General features: G+C 30.5%; 1 protein-coding gene across 10 annotated transcripts in view; it reads left to right on the top strand.

Moving 5' to 3' along the window:
- The first annotated feature begins 97 nt into the window (after positions 1–97).
- The window catches only part of LOC140048133 (myoferlin-like), a 68905-nt gene continuing 54635 nt past the window's right edge, over positions 98–14367 (top strand). For 9 of the 10 annotated variants that reach the window (XM_072093174.1, XM_072093173.1, XM_072093168.1 and 6 more), the window contains exons 1-7: positions 98–334; positions 1002–1057; positions 3411–3502; positions 10115–10220; positions 10819–10903; positions 13436–13565; positions 13895–14087. In XM_072093174.1, coding sequence (XP_071949275.1) covers positions 238–334; positions 1002–1057; positions 3411–3502; positions 10115–10220; positions 10819–10903; positions 13436–13565; positions 13895–14087 — 759 coding nt within the window. In that variant the 5' untranslated portion in view covers positions 98–237. The remainder of the gene's footprint in view (positions 335–1001; positions 1058–3410; positions 3503–10114; positions 10221–10818; positions 10904–13435; positions 13566–13894; positions 14088–14367) is intronic. The other variant, XM_072093170.1, reaches the window with a different exon arrangement.

Raw genomic sequence — 14367 nt, 5'->3', positions numbered from 1 at the left:
AGCCTATGACGTTCTTAAGTTTGGTGTCAAAGTTGAAAGTAGTTTTGCTGGTGCCTGGAATTTGAATGGTAGTGGTATGTGTGTGCGAGCGAGACTCGAGTTCCACTGACTTTATAGGCGCGGCGACGAGTGGGAGGTTTTCAGTCAAACTCCTGACTTTCTTCCTGAAACTTTGAAAGAAAAGTTGGTAATTAAAATAGGCCTAGTTGCAAGTAAGAGGGTTGATTCACAGCAGTCATGTCGTTGACTGTGATTGTTGTGAGTGCCTCAGACCTTCCTAACGTTGAGAAATTTGGCAACAAAAGTGATCCAATTGCTTCTGTGGAATTTCAAGGTAAGCCGATATATATGATTGTACAGTAATGTATTGTTGGGTCGAGAGGTGTAACCAAACCGGTACACAACCGACCGGTTTTTTTTAATACATGTTTATCTTTCTACTACTGGGCTTAGAGGGATCTGGGCGCCGGGATCTGTGTTATTTAATTATCTTGATTAAATAATTAATTAATAACAAAACAGTTCTTTTTGTCGATCTATCTTCTTTCTTTGAATAACTTCACCAGACACCTGTATTGTACTGTGTGTGGGCAGGTGTGACCTTGGTTGGAGTTCCAGAGAGTGCCAATTTAAGACTATTTGGGTACAATTATGATATGATGTATGGTTTATTATGACTTATGATCAATTACAGTAGTTTCTTTACTTAATTTGTGGTCATGTTCGTGGACCCCTGTTGTGGCAACCACTAATTTGTGAGTTTTGCCGACATTTAATTTGCTTTTAAACTTTTTCCCCACATAGATTTAAATGGTGTGAATGAATTTTTAATATTATTTCACACCTGTTTAGTATTCTCTTATTTCTTGATTGAAAAAACTCCATTTCTTGTGGCCTGTTCGAACCACAGCTTGCGTTAATGAATATTTTTTTACAATTTGAATAGATACGTAAATGTTTCCAAATGATGCCAATTAGTTTGGTTTTAACGTTATTTTAAGGTTCAAGGAAGAAGACAGAAGTAGTTAAAGATGAGTTAAACCCAACATGGAATGCTGTAAGTATATGCTTTTTAACTACATGGTGTCTGCCATAGAGTTTCATATATATTTCTTCTGGTTCATTGTCTTCTCAATAGAGGTGTCCCAAAGAAGAGGTTCTATATAAAAACACAGTTCAAATTCTTTCTTTCAGAAGTCTTTGAATAACACATTTTTGGTATGGTTTCTTCATTGTAATTTTAACTAAGGCTTACCTAAAATCTTATTGTTGCTATCGAGTATCAGTCCTATAGTATTTGATTAATTTACATTTTGCTAATCCATTTTTATCCAGTCATTGTAACTTCCCCCTGCCCCACTACCAACTGTCATCTGCTCTGTTTCCTTCACTTTAAACTTTTACCATGATGATGTCATAAGTGAAAGTCCTTGACACTGCTTCCTGATCATCGTCATAGCAACAAGGGTTGACGTTGGGGAAGTACATAAACAGTGTTGTGTGATTTTGCTATCACTTTTACGTTAATTAATAACACATTCTTTTCAGCCCACACATTGCATATTTCCAATTTGGTTGTTTTATATGAGTCTTTAAAGGTAGTTTTAATGATAATACAGTCAACTTTGAAATTAAAAGGTCTAATTGGTCAAAATTAAATAAAGTGGTTTAAGAATGGAAAGTAATTTAAAGGTGATCTCAAACATCTAACACAAATCATTGTTTCACTTTATTTTAAGGCACATGATACTTGATAGCAGTTAAGTCACCATCACAGCAAAGTTATAGCAATTTACAGAGTTACAAACATATCAAAAATATATATTACTGGTAATTGTTACATTAGACATAATTTAATATACAGGTATATTAGGTGCACTATAGGTATATAGGTTTTTTAGTTTTCTCTACTCTAAAGTTAGAAAATGTTACAATGTATAATAATCATTCAACATTTATTCAAAAAATAAAATCCTAAAACAGCAATATATGAACAATATATATTAATTGTAAATTAAGACTCCTATATTTAAGAATCAAATTAGAAGTAAAAATACTTGTCTCATAAGATCCCTACATACAGTAGCCATAAATAAAATCATATTTACTGATACTACAGAATTACAATACAGTAAAAGTAATAAAATTTGAACGATTTCCTGTTTAGAATAATAGAATGTGTGTTTGTGAAACCAAACCGGTAAATTGCTCCATACTAAGAATGGATAGTATTATTATCATTCAAAATCTGCTGCATGAGTTGCTTTAATTTCTGTGCCTTTCAGTAGAGCTAACCATGTATTGATAATTCTTTTTAATTTTGTATAATAATAATAATGCTCAGGCTAGTTATTTACAGTAGGACCTGTTTCTTTAATATTCCAGTGTTTTTTATTGAATGATTCTTTTCATTATTTTATATATATATTTTACTTCAGTTTCATATGTGTGTAAATACTTTGTCACTTTCATAACATAACATAAACAATAAAAAAGACCAAAATAAATCAGCTTTCGCTATTGATTGATTGTAAAGTTAAATTAAATATAATAGTATAACATTATTTACAAATCATGTTTTTCTAGTAGATAATTAAAGAGTTTGTTTAAGGATATTTTTCTGTAAAGTAAAGGTAGACTGTTCCAAAGTTTTGTGCCTCTAAATGAAACATCAAATTGACCAAATGAAGTACAAAATCATGGTATAACTAAATTAAAATTATTTTCAAGTCTTGTATTTTTCATATGCGCTATATAATTAAAGTACAAACTAATTTAGGAACACAATGTGGATTTTAAAGGTTGCTACAATTAGTGCTATAATACTATACTATTTAGTATAACTACACCAATACACAGCTGTTGCCTAAAGCAACTGTACTGATAGTAGTATTTTAATAGTATTATAGTACACCAATGAATATTACCATAATATATTAATTAAACAATTAAATTACTTCACCATGTTGTTACGGTTGTAGGCAAAAATGTTTATGCAAACAATTGTATTTAATGGTACTCAGCCCCCTTTTAAAATGATCATAATAATAATATAATAATAATAATCAATAGATCATAACAAAGTATTATCTTCTTAAATCAAACACTTAAGTATCTTCCCCTTTGTAGCTTACATTTTAGAAAGTCTGCATACATTAGGCATAACAGAAGCCACAATGTATTTAAACTATAGTAAGTACTAACAGACCATTCTCATACACAAACAGTATGTTAATATGACGGTATGGCCAGCTTGAATAAATGTTTTATTGATTAAATAACCCTTACACAATTAAAGGTCTTAATTTATTGTTCAGTTGTCATCAAATATAACTTTTTTTTGTCTTACGTGGGTTCGTCCCACTTTTATTTCATCATCGTTTAAAATATTGAAATTTTCTTCTTAATAGAATCTTACATGGGATCTGAGTGGAAAACCTCTGACTGGGTCAGACTCCATTGTAGCAACCGTGAAAGATTGGGAACGTGTTGGACGAAACAGGTAAGAAAGAAACATGCTTTTACCATACAGATTTTATTTTAAAGCTCAAATGCATTTAATTTACCTATCTTGTGGATAAATCTATTTTTCATTGTTAAACCAACACAGCAATGCATACTATGTGTGAGATCTAGTCCGTACATTATAGATGATGAAGTAGCAAATTAAGTATGTGTGTATGAATGTAGGAATTCCTCAATGATGAAGTGTTCTTGAATTTATTATGAAAATTTACTGTAGTATTGATTGACATATGTAACTGTAATATCAAAGATTATGTTAGTAATAAACTATATAGTAGTACCAAACATTATGTTAGTAGTATAACATATAGCTAAGTACCAAACATTCAACTTCCTTTAGATTAACACTCCATCAAGGATTATAGGCTCGGAAACTAAATGAGTCTTAATTAGAATACGGTGGTTACTCATCTATTTGAGTAGTCAGTAGTAATGGCATTGAATATAACAGCAAGTCACAGTCAAGATTCCTTACCATGTATGTTTTTATTATAATATTATTATCTTGGTACCTTACTTACTAGGCCCTGTTTACACCAATGGAGTGTTTTCCCTGTTTTTATTTATTATCTTGGTACCTTACTTACTAGGCCCTGTTTAAACCAATGAAGTGTTCTCCCTGTTTTTATTTATTATCTTGGTACCTTACTTACTAGGCCCTGTTTAAACCAATGAAGTGTTCTCCCTGTTTTTATTTATTATCTTGGTACCTTACTTACTAGGCCCTGTTTAAACCAATGAAGTGTTCTCTCTGTTTTTATTTATTATCTTGGTACCTTACTTACTAGGCCCTGTTTAAACCAATGAAGTGTTTTCCCTGTTTTTATTTATTATCTTGGTACCTTACTTACTAGGCCCTGTTTAAACCAATGAAGTGTTTTCCCTGTTTTTATTTATTATCTTGGTACCTTACTTACTAGGCCCTGTTTAAACCAATGAAGTGTTTTCCCTGTTTTTATTTATTATCTTGGTACCTTACTTACTAGGCCCTGTTTAAACCAATGAAGTGTTTTCCCTGTTTTTATTTATTATCTTGGTACCTTACTTACTAGGCCCTGATTACACCAATGAAGTGTTCTCCCTGTTTTTCCTTTGCTGTTCTTTACCTTATCTGCATTTTACACATAATTGTGAATATAGCCTTAGTAATAATGTGTTATAACAGTATGGACATTGAGGTAGGTAAGCAATAACAGAAGAAAAAGAGCTTTCAGTAGCTACTGTAGTAGGATATATATTTCTTAAGCTCTGTCTACACTATCAAACTTTATGAGATGTGCCCATATATGGATGATGTCGTATTACTACCATATTTGGGCACATTACAACCATATTTGGGCACATCACATTTGGGCAAACTAGTTTGATAATGTAGACAGAGCTTTAGTTTCATATAAATTCCTTAAATTGAAATAAAGATAAGGTATTTATATTTATATTTGTATTAAAAAAATGTTTAACACATTAAACAGTTTGTACATACTACAGTATCACTGGTTTGTGCTTCAAAGTACAGCAATATGTAGAATTCATTAACATAGAACCAGAAAACATCTGTCCCGTTTTACTATGGAAATATGAATAATTTTTAGAATTTTATTACTATGATAGAATCCTAGTATATTTGTGATTTATAATCTTAGCATCAATTAAAACAATGCTCAACTGTTTTTATTCCAATGTGTTGATTTATCATACAGTATATTTCTCCATATTTACTGACATTTGAATTTTTGTATCCATAACTTTGTAGCATTTTGAATGGCGCATGGTTATTCAATCAAGCTAGATATTCAATTAAATTATTCAAATATTGGTGTTCTATTATCATGCATATTTTTAATTAATATGTAAAAACAGTTGGTTGTTATTTAATTAATCAGTATCTTTGACAGGTAATCCAATACATGCATATTAAAGGTATACACATATTTGTATTTTGGTTTAACCTGTGGACTTTTGTTTGATTTGAAAATCATTTTATAATTTAATTGAAAATAATATAATCAATGGACAAAATATTCGGTTATAGGCAGGTTATAGGACACATATCATATTTGTGATGTGTGTGCACATTGGTCTTGTACCAGTTAGGAGTACTAAACTATGTATCTTTATCTGATATATATTAAAATTTGGATAAACATTTTGAAATCATAGCAAACAGGTTGTTTTTTAAGAAAGTTTACTGTATTTCCTAAATTAATTATATTTGAATTAAACCGAATTGATTTGAATTCCCTATAGAGATATAACAATCGGTGTTTTTATGACCATCATTTGATAATGTCCAGGTTACCATAATGTAGAGTTAAAGGGACAAATGTTTGTAATAAACAAAATACAAAATTGTAATAACAGAGTTTAGTATTCTGAAAAATGAACATGATTTAAAAAAAAAAATGCTCGCCTAAAGCTGTTTGATATTTAAAGTTAAAATATCAATCCTAAAGATAATACAAATTATTAACATAAAACATTATTATTACCGGTATAACAAAGAAATTACTAATCCTTCATTATGCCTTTTGTTATATTTGAAGAGGAGAAAATTAAAATTTTGGAAGATGGGTAATGGAACAAAAAGATATTACACTTATACAACGTTTGCTGGTAGTGTTGCCCACATCATTTTGATAATGATGATTTCTAATAAGTTTACTTTATAATAGCATGATGCTTGATGCAAGAGCCGGCACATTGTGTTGTTAGGAGTTCATTGTTCATAAACAATGTACAGATAATAAGAATGCCAGTAACTGCTTATTCTAACAGAGAAAAATGATATGAAAATTATACAAATATTATTTTTGTTTGATTAAAAAGCAAATTATAGTTTATACCAGTATATATTTTAGTTTTATCTGATTAAAAAAGCAAATTTATGCTTATTACAAAAAAATCTATTCATATTTAGCTATAGCAATATTTCATAAAGTTTTATGGAAAATTTCCACATGAGTTTCAACTTTGACCCTATGTGAACATTTCCACATGAGTTTCAACTTTGACCCTATGTGAACATTTGATTGTAGGAAATGATATTGTAGTATGAATGCTCTGATCTGTCCATTGATTAATATGTTGGATATTGAAAATGAATAATCTTGAATGAAAATATTCAAAACCACAATTCTCTGTGGGCTTTATTATATTTGTGTACAACTGTAAAGTAGAAATATGACCATATATGGAATGTATTGATTCAAAGTACTATTGATAAGTGCCCACATTCTAACACTTGTGTGGGAGGTACTGTATTTTATGCAAATATCACAACTCACTTTCCAAAATTAGGACTTGTTGCTTGTAAAGTTAAAGCCACTTGAATTGAATGGCAACTTTTATTGTTTACTACTGGTTGGCTTCTCCAAAAATGACGAAAATGTTTACATTAATAAGATAAACTGGGAGAAAATAATGCATGTATATGATACAAAAGATAATAATAGTAACCTACAGTGTGAAATAAGATTTGACCTGTTTGGAATGTTGTTATCAGTTTTAGTACTTAGTAAATACTGATATGTTTAATTAAGTAAGTAAATAAACTTGATGTTGGAGTTTATTAGATTGTTATAAACATCAATTTATATCTGATAGTACAGTCTGTTTATACTTGGATTTACAGTAAATAGTTTATGGTATATCATAATTCAAATCATAAGTACGTTGAATTGGAAATATCCTCAATTTTTTAGACAAATTTACAGCACAGCTGAGATTTCAAATGACACAAGGGTGCTCTCCCTGATTCCTTATACAGTACCTCAGTGTGCCGGTATCAAAAGCCACGCCCTTTTTTTTGACTGGTGTACATTTTATGTGGGTGTTTGGTCCTTGAATATACTTCCTGTACTTAAACTTTCAAATATGCATTACAAATGGATTGTAAATATATGGACACCTTTTCATTGATATAATTGATAAAAGTTAAATGTAAACAGTAATTTCAATGAAGCGACAGTACATTGTTTTTTTGTAGCGACGTTATATGGCAGGATGTTAAAATGATGATGATGAATAAAAAGCAGACCTATAGAAAACTTGGAGAGTTTATTTAGTATGCATGATTTAAGAAAGCTATTAGCCTACTGTAGATCCAAGAACCAGCAATAACCAAAACTAAAGTAAGGAGAGTATGCAAGATTTAAGCCTTTAGCCTAGATCCAAGAACCAATAACCAAAACTAAAGTAAGGAGAGTATGCAAGATTTAAGCCTTTAGCCTAGATCCAAGAACCAATAACCAAAACTAAAGTTAGGAGAGTATGCAAGATTTAAGCCTTTAGCCTAGATCCAAGAACCAATAACCAAAACTAAAGTAAGGAGAGTATGCAAGATTTAAGCCTTTAGCCTAGATCCAAGAACCAATAACCAAAACTAAAAACAGGCATGCCATGATACTGAACATTTCCTATTTTCATTTTTTTTAAAAAGTTTACAGTACTGTATTGATAACATTTGAACTCGCACTCACTACAAACATCATACAGTGGCTTCGTTTTAAAGATGAACTGTTGCATACCGTAGTTGTATCACATGGTGAAAATACTGTACACTGTCTCCTACTGTTAGATTTACTGTTTGATAATACTGTATCTCACCTCTTCTTCAGTAACCATGTACATTAGACCATGGCTTTAATATAGCCTAATTAAGAAAGAAATGAATGTCTTGTGTATTAAAAAAAAGTTCTGCAAGGTTGAATAGCGTTATTGATTGCAATTTAAAAAAATTATACATTAAAAAAAATTTTGAGATCACATGGTTATAGGATTCACCCCGAGGTATACCTGTAAGGGCAATAAGGCCACTCTAAAATATAAGCATTCCCTGAAGTTGTATACTGTATGCATAGAAAAGTGGTCATTAGGTTTGAAAGTATTGTGCATGTAAAACCTGAGGTTTGTTAGAAAATAAAAATTATATTAAAAAACTGTTTATGTAAATTAAACAAATTAATTCCAAATTATACTTTAAAAAAAGAATGTAAATAAAGTTAATAAAGATGCAAATTAAATTTAAACAAAAAATCTGCTTCTGTCACTAAATGTGAAATAAAATCTACATATTTAATTAATTGTTTTTATTCAATTTTATTTTTAATAACTTGCTGGTATAAATATTATTATTATTATTATAATTTACTTTTGAAAGCCAACTAAAATTAAATAAAATCCTGGTATTAATTTGTTGCAATGTTTTTTTTATTAAAATGATTTTTACACAAAGGAATAATTGGATGATTTTGTTACCAAGCTTTTTTTAAATATAGGAACTTGCTGTATATTGCTTGATAAATGTACAGTGGAATCTATTTTACAATACAGAACAAAATGGAACACTTACAAATAATCCTTTTCTAGTATATTTTTGCAATATTTTATTGATATGCAAATTGAATGCTAATTAAACAAATACAGATTACTACTACCAGGGAAGAGTGAATTTCACAAATTTTCTACAAAACTACTACAAAATAATACCATGTAGAAATTACTTTAAATCCTCCACGATTATACATCCCAATTACGTTATAAATGCAAAGATTTGTAAAATTGAGGTATTTTAAATGTTTTTTTTTACTAAGGGTATGTTACTAAGGGTATGTTCAGTTATGCTTTCGTATCACAGCCAAGGTCATATTTTAATGAGCGTCGTAAGAGCAAAGTGTTCAGATTCATTGCAACGAAGTTGCGTTACAAACGGATATGTCACTCGCTGGCGATTAACTCTAACGCACGCATAGACCTACCTTCGTTGTTATTAAAAGTAGTAGTGGTTGGTTTAGGAGTTACAGACCTAGACCGAACACTTGGGCTCGGCATTATCGATTGGTTGTCAGGCATACCAACCAGCCAATCGTTTTGGGGTTTGGGTTTATATTTGGTCTATGACCTAAAATATCATTTATGGCAGAAAAATGTTTAAATCCCGTACTTGCACCGGCTCCAGATTTATTTACTCGGTCTTTCGCCGCTTTATACGACGACCCCTTCAATTTCGTTTGGATATTAAATCCTTCTTTATGAGGATGGCCCATCTGCTAACGTGTCCGCCATGTCGTTGAACACAGACATCTTGTTGCCGGTGCTTTTACGCCAGCTCCGGGCTTCCCCACAATGAAATAAGGTATTTTACTTCGGTTTCTCGCCAATGCGCACGCTTCGATGACATTTTAAATTAATTAATATAATAATATTAATAATCATAATACTGTATAGTGTAACAACAAAAGGTATGATTTTTTCGCACGTTCACCGATCACAACAAATGGATCAGCTTGGCTATACGATGAGGAGCACATGTCACGATGTGATGTGGCGAATATTGTAATTTGATTGGCTAGATATCTAACCTAGGTCATATTCATCGATGCGTGACTTTCATATTGTAAGCGACGTCCACTAAATTCATACCTTGAGCTTTCGTAGCGTACGAAATATCAGTGTCGTACGAGGTGGCTTCCACTAATCTTTTCCTGGTTCAGACCTATGGACTTGTACGCCGCGTACAATACGAAAGCATAACTCCGTAGGTCTGAACAGGCCCTAACTGTGCTTACTTTTGAACGCCTTCTTTTCTCAGATTACTAGGATCTGTTACTGTTGGTCTTGGCGCTATCATAAAGTCCAAAACACACTCACAAGAAGTGAACCCTGTTTTGTTGGATGGCAATGGAAGGCCTACATCAGTAAGTACTTACTTATACTTTATAGATTGTTAGCTCTTATTCTCTTCCACACTTGCCTATGTTTGGTTTTCTAGAAATTTCGTTTTTAAAAAAGAATTTGGGACAATCATTTTGAACCAAAGAAAGTCTTTTGGGAGAGTTTCAGGAAGAAGCAAGAGAATGCATCTGATGTAATAAAATAGACAAAGGGAATAGAGTGAAAGTAAACTAAAGAGAACTGAAAAACAAAGTCTATTACGTGCCTGCTTACCTGGATAAACTCGACAATAGCCCTTTTCCACGAAGTGCGAAACAATTACGAAAAGAAGAATTTTACCCGAATTCACCTCATTAAGAATTACCATTGTACAAGAGTTGATAGAATCTCAATGAATACCTGCAGAGTTTGTAGAATAACATACCCCTGATATGTGTGAATAATTCATGATATAAGAAGCACTTACAAGTTTTCAATGTCTTTTTTTTATGTTAATGTGACTAGATAAATGTGTATTCAGTCATTTTTACTAATATTGATTGTTTTTAGTTTCATCAAATTATTCTAATTGATTATTCTGAATTTAAAGATAAATAAATGATTTGTTTATTATTTTTTTAGGCCAAAATCAAGCTGCAAATCAAGTATGCACCACCCAAAGGAGCAGGGAAGCAAGGTGGGGGAGGTGATGCACCTATCACAGCAGGTTCATTGGCACTTTTAATCTTTTCTTTCAAGGCTCAAAATATGAATTCTTTTTTCAAATGCTTACAAAACCATTAAAAAAAATTTCGTTGGAAATAACATTTTCATATTTTATTATCAGAAAAGGAGACAATAATGATTAACTCTTATGACTAAATGATTATGATGAAGATGTTGACTAATATGATTCTGATAATGATTGTTTTTTGGATTATGATGATACCGATTTTGATTATGATGAAAATATTTTGTTAATTTTGAAATGTTATTTCCATTTTAAAAACATAAAAACCAAATTATTTCAATATGTTCACATTTAAATTCATATTTTGTGTCTACGTTTGGTATTTCATGGAAAACAGGTTTGGCTTGTTCAATTAATTGTTTTGGGTTTAACAATTTGGGTTTGTTTAATTTGTTATTTGGTATAATATCAATAAATTTGAACGTCTAGGAAGGATGATTAACTATATAAAAAATTAACACAATCTATATTTGGAATGTGATATTAATTGTTGATAAGTTTGTAGTGGTAATGTTGTATTTAATATCAGTTAAATCTACAATAATTTATAATAACTTCAAAAGGTTGATGTCTTATTATTTTTATTTTTCATGTGTTCATACTATACTGAATGAGTCCTTTTATTTTGAATTTCAATATTTTGGGTCAACCTAGTTGTTACAAACAATGCTAACCAGTTTCCCTAAACAGTATCCACTATAACACACTGGCTGTGCTTGTAATAAACAAAGTCTTATTTTATGTGCTGTAAAATTTAATAGACTTTTAACTAGAAATTATACGAGAGGCTATAATACATTATTTTCAGAAATATTATTTTAAACTTTGACAGAATTGACAAGTCTATTTTATTCTCCTAATGTTATATACCAAAAACATCATAGTGCAGAAAACACTTTTTTAATGATTTTCTTTAAAAGACAGGATAATTTTCCAATTTAAATGGTATATTTATTGTATGATCATCTACATATAATGATGAATGTTATATTTATACTTAAGTAGAACAATTGGTTGTTTATATTGTCTCCATTATTCTTTTAGCATGTTTTATTATTTTTTTTACAACTTTTGCATGAATTTTTGCATTTGCCTGCAAATTGAGAACCACTATTATTAAGACTATACTACTAGTATAGAAATACTTCCAATATAGAAATACTTCCTTACTTAAAATGTAGGATTAAGTAAGTGTCTTATCATCTTAACTTACTTAGAATATAGATTTTGTCATGTTTCATGTGACATAATAAAAATTGATGTAGTGATTAAACAGTTTACGCACGTTTGGAACTAAAAAAGTTAGGTCTGAATAGTATTATTAGTATTATTATAACAATTAGTATATTGTCAGCAAAAATACCTGAAGCACATACAAACAAGATGTACAAACAAAGGTGGTAGGATGAAAAATACAAAAATGTGCATTTCAGTTTCATTCATTTAAACTTGTCTATTAGTGAGACATAATTTTAATAGTACATTAGTAACTTCCTATGATTGTATTAAATGTTGATTGCTACCAATCACTATTAATCATTTATAAATAATATGCTCTTTGATATTTAAATCATATGTTTCATATGCCAGCAAATTTATTTATCAAGTCATTAACTATAACTGGTGGTAGTTGGCCATTTTGGATGTTGCTCAGCTAGGGCGTTTATTATTAGGAGTGTTATCTTGGATTCTTTCCTGATTATAGGGTAGGAATTTAAATATTTTGAGTTTAAAAATCAAAATTTATTGATACATTGATAGGAATAATATTAATAAGGCTGTGATTATAGTTGTATAAATGGTTTAACATAGTTTAGATAAATTGACTTGATAAAGTAGTAGATTCATTTTTTCAAATGAACACAATTTAGTAAAACAAATTTAATGAAGAAATTTCGCTAAATGTTTCTTAAATTGATATATAGACATGGACAGAATAAGTTATAAATAGAATAAATTGAATTATCAGTTATTTATGAGTTTTAGTAATAAGGGAAATGCCCTCACAGACATGAGCTTTAGAATAGTGAAACTACGACAAGCCCTACTGTATAGAGTGGTAACTAAAGTAGTATTTGCTAACGTCATCAATTAGGAAGTTGCCACCATCCTCAAGAAGGAAGATCTAATTGCTCTAAATTTAACTTTTAAATGAAACTGAAATTTGACGAACTAGACCTGTGACCTGTGACCTACCGACAACAATTTTGATAACCACTTGGTTGTCTTTAATTGTAATTGTTGTATGAAATGCTGACTAATGCACTGTAGTGCCAAGCCCATGTGACCCTGTTAATTTACCAATATGCATAAAAAACATGTCATATTTTATTGTATGCCTGTTTGACTTTACTTCTTTGTGTTTCATACGTTGTAACAAAATCGTATAATTTAATATCTCACTGTTATAGCTAACTTAACTTAAGTTAAGGCTTACACTTGTTTAGATATTAGGTAGGAAAGTAGTTTTGTAAGAACTTGTCATTAAAGTATCTTTTATCTCATTAGAAACTCAGGGTGAGCTAGGATCAGCACCAGGAGGGGAAGGAGACGAGGACGGCGATATGGACATAGATGTTGAAGGTGGAGATGCCGGCGGGGGTGGCGATGGAGGAGGTGGAGGTGGAGGAATACCAAGGTATATTCTCCTATTATACAATAGCCATGATCCACATTTTAAACACTTTTTTTCCCTGGTGGAATTTATCTTAAAGCTCTCAGCGCTTATTTGATTTCTTCAGATACAACACATAAACTATTTGCTACATATTTTGTTATCATATTTTTAATTTTGCTTTGTGTAAATAATGAATGATTGAATCTCTGATATATGCTGTATATGTGTGTATCAAATTTTAAGTAGAGGTTTATTTTATGAACATGTTCAAAAACTGTTACTTAGGCTTGATTTAGTGACGATTACTGTAAAAATATGTAATAATATAATTTAATCTTTTTTTAAAAAAGAATGGGCAGAAAAAGGAAAAAGAAGAGAGAAGAGTTGTCAACAAAAGAAGCAGATTTCCAGATTAGAATAAAGATTTGGGAAGCAAGACAACTTGCTGGTGGTAACATTCACCCTGTTGCCAAGGCAACTGTTTGTCAGCAAACTAAGATGACACGAGTAAAGAAATCAACAAACAGACCTTACTGGAATGAGGTATCCACCAATCAAACTCTTTCTACTTCCTTACTAAAATTTATTTTCATCATAAATTGCTTTATAATAATAATATTCTAATATATAACACCCTTTTTTCATTTATTATGATACTTTGTTTGACCTCTCAAAATCCACAGAATGTAGCAAAAAAAAAACATAATGTATATAATCACTAATATAACTTAAAACATGATACCTAATTGGAAATAAATGTTATACAGCTGATTTTTAAATAACATTTATTTGTCAAATGCATTCGATATTATGCAATATATAT

Source organism: Antedon mediterranea, chromosome 4 (genome assembly GCF_964355755.1).
Source record: "Antedon mediterranea chromosome 4, ecAntMedi1.1, whole genome shotgun sequence".
NCBI lineage: Eukaryota > Metazoa > Echinodermata > Crinoidea > Comatulida > Antedonidae > Antedon > Antedon mediterranea.
The sequence above is the reverse complement of the archived record's forward strand: the minus strand, read 5'-3'. Positions and strand labels throughout refer to the sequence as shown.